General features: G+C 44.1%; 1 protein-coding gene across 2 annotated transcripts in view; it reads right to left on the reverse strand.

Moving 5' to 3' along the window:
* The window catches only part of cpeb2 (cytoplasmic polyadenylation element binding protein 2), a 36576-nt gene extending 34757 nt beyond the window's left edge, over positions 1-1819 (reverse strand). For both annotated transcript variants that reach the window (XM_016531521.1, XM_016531520.1), the window contains exon 1: positions 750-1819. In XM_016531521.1, the coding sequence (XP_016387007.1) occupies positions 750-1577 (828 nt within the window). In that variant the 5' untranslated portion in view covers positions 1578-1819. The remainder of the gene's footprint in view (positions 1-749) is intronic.
* Positions 1820-3282: the final 1463 nt, after the last annotated feature.

Genomic DNA, 3282 nt, shown 5'->3' on the forward strand with positions numbered 1-3282 from the left:
CCTCCAGTCTTCAGTGTCACATGATCTTCAGAAATCATTATAATATGCTGATTTGCTGCTCAAGAAACATTTCTGATTATTAGCAATGTTGAAAACAGCTGTGCTGCTTCATAATGTTTGTGGATGCTTTTCAGTATTCTTTAAATTATAATAGGTCATAAGAATCAGATCTATTCATTTATGATATTAGGTTTTACTGATTTGTGTGTTGGATTTTTAACTCAATGTTACATAGTTTAAAGGTGTTTTTGCACTGATTCCAGATTGATCATTTACTTGATATGAATAATCTTATCTTTTGGTTTGTTTTCATCAATTCCAGATTTTCAAATAGTTGTATATCGGCCAAATATCGTCCCATCCTAACAAACCATACATCAATGGAAAGCTTTTTTTTTTTTAAATGACCCTTATGACAGGTCTTGTGGTCCAGGGTCACATATTTGAAACATATTGATACTCATTTTTAAATCCTACTTAGCAGTGCATCCTGCGTAGTACGCAGTAAGCTAGTAATGCTGGCTTGTGGTGATGCACTGACAGGTCACATTTGTATGCAACTCACAGACGTCACAATGGCTTCATTAAGCGCTGCATTATGACGCAATAGAAGCCGTTTCAAGGCCGCGATTGCGTCACAATGACAGCCGCCTTCATCTTTAGTATTCTACAAAGGCCTTTACTAAACATGTATTTATTTGCTCAATAAACGCATTATGTGTTTTGTTTGATTAAATGGGTTCTCTCACCTGGTGGTGGTGGTTGTAGTTGTTCCGCTGCTGCAGAAAGGCGCCCTGCTGCGGGGGGATCTGCGGGCTGACCGGGGACCGGCGGCTCTGCGGCGGCGCGTTGATCTGCGGGGAGAATGGGCTGCTGAAGCCCTGCACCGGGCACGGGTTGGCCGAGAAGCTCTGGAAGAAGCCGGGGTTGATAGAGGAGGGGATGCCGGGGTAGAAGTTGTCAGGCTCGGTGGTGGGGATCGGGTTTATTGCGTTGGCGGCATTGGTGACGGGCGGAGGCGGGGAGCTCGTCCGCACGGACCACGGCGTCCCGAAAGCGGGCAGGGAGGGAGAAACCGAGCCGCCGCCGCCGGGGCTCTGCATCTCCGGGAACGCGGCCGCCGCGAGCATGTTATTGCCGCCGGTGCCGTTGTTGATGTGGTGCGCGCTGGGGGACTCCATCTGGGGCTTCACCTTGGACGATGGCGCATCGGTGTCCAGGCCCGTGGAGGAGGAGGAGTACGGCTGCTGCTGCGGCGGCGGCGGCTCAGTCTGCTGATGTATGTTCCGGTCGCGCTGAAGGTCACCGGCTGTCTGTGCGTGACCTACAGCGGAGAAGCGGCTCAGGTCGCTGTCGGCGGCGCTGCTCTGCTCGCTGTTGGACTGAGAAGCTGTCAGCCCCGCAGGCTCATCCTGCATGTTGCGCTGATGTGACGGGAAAAGAGGGGACACCAGAGGCGAGCTGCTGGGGCGCACCGGAGACGCGCTGGGATAGGGTGTGAATGCGCCTCCGCCGAAACGTGTGGAGCTGCTGCTGATGTTCGCTGTCTGCAACAAACCGAACCCGTAATCACCCATTTAACTGCGTCAAAACAGCGCAGCTCTCCAATTCCCAGGCCTGCTCAAGAACAATAAGAGAGGCACTGTGTCCTGTAACTTCCTAAAGCCTGTTTGGAGCGAGAGAGGAGGAGCTTTCGGTCGCCTTTTTACGTACTGTAGATATTGTTCTCGGATTTAATTGTCTGCGGCTTTTTTTAGCCGTTCTAGCCGTCCGACCGACCGCGCATCCCCCTCCTCGCGTTACCGGCGGATCTGATCTGCTGCTGCGGCAGAGGATTAAAACTCCTGCATGCGCGTCACCGCCGCGTCATAACGCCCGCCTCCCTCACAGCCGCAGAGAGAGCCGCAATGTGCGCGTCGCTCATTCATTATTCAGGAGGTGCAGCAGAGCAGAGCATGTCGGAAATATGGCAGCTGCTCGGTCAAATGCTTGTTCGGGTGTCTTCCAGCCTTTTCACCTTTAGCCTTTATAATCTGCCGAGGTTACACTCATGCATCATGCGTGGCTGTAATAAACCAGTAATAAACGGCGTACTGTGCTTGGTAACCAGACGGAATTATGAACATTCACATATCATATTACACGGCAGACCTTCGGTGCCTGATAAAACATTTTGATTATGTTAGCACATGGCAGTGGAGCATATAAGTGTAGCACAGTCCATAGTATGCAGTGTGTTCCGCAGTATACAATGTACTATATTATACTGTTTATAAGTATTTAGTAGTCTTTATTGTATAGTATGTATAGTATATAGTGTATTCTATATAATGCACTATGTAGTATACAGTCTAGATTATACTGTAGCATAGTACACAGTAAGTAGTGTAGTATATTCTATGTAGTGCACTATATAGTATACACTTTATTATTTAATGTATTTTGTAGTGTATACTTAGTGTAGTATATTCTATATAATGTACTATACTATTTAATTTATACCGTACATACTGTATACTTAACAGTGTAGTATATGTATATAATGTACTAAACAGTGTTGATTATACTGTAGTATTTAGTACAATGTAGTACACAATCTAGATTGTACTTTAGTAGTCAGTACATACAGTAGTAAGCAGTATAGTACTGTATATTCAGTGTAGTACACTATTTAGTATGCAGTTGTTTATTATTATCGTGAAGAAGTGTATACTATGTTGTGCAGTATAGAACACGGTGTTACACGGCAGACCTTCAGTGCCTGATAAAACATTTGGATTATGTTAGCGCATGGCAGTGGAGCATATGAGTGTAGTACAGTACATAGTATGCAGGGTAAACTATACAATGTTCTATATTATATGGTTTAAAAGTATTTAGTAGCCTATATGTATAACATATAGTGTGGTATATTTCTTATAATGTACTTTATAGTACACAGTCTAGATAATATTGTAGCATTCAGTACATAGTATGTACTGTAGTATATCGGATGTAGTGTATTATATAGTGTGTGCAGATGTTTATTATGCAATATATTGTGTAGTGTATACTTAATTGTGTTGTGAACACTATATAGTGCAGTAAATCCTATATAATGTACTATACAGTTTAGATCAGGTGTTCTCAACGTTTACATTCAAAGGTCCGAATCTGAATTCTCATCAACGTCAAAATGTCCGAAATAATTGTTAGCCTATTGCAAAACTTGTTTTTAATAAACAGGCTTATAACTTTATATAACAATTCAACTTTATCCACCTTTTTCTTGTCATAAAAATG

Source organism: Sinocyclocheilus rhinocerous, unplaced genomic scaffold, assembly GCF_001515625.1.
Source record: "Sinocyclocheilus rhinocerous isolate Xijiao unplaced genomic scaffold, SAMN03320098_v1.1 scaffold664, whole genome shotgun sequence".
In the NCBI taxonomy this organism is placed as follows: Eukaryota; Metazoa; Chordata; class Actinopteri; order Cypriniformes; family Cyprinidae; genus Sinocyclocheilus; species Sinocyclocheilus rhinocerous.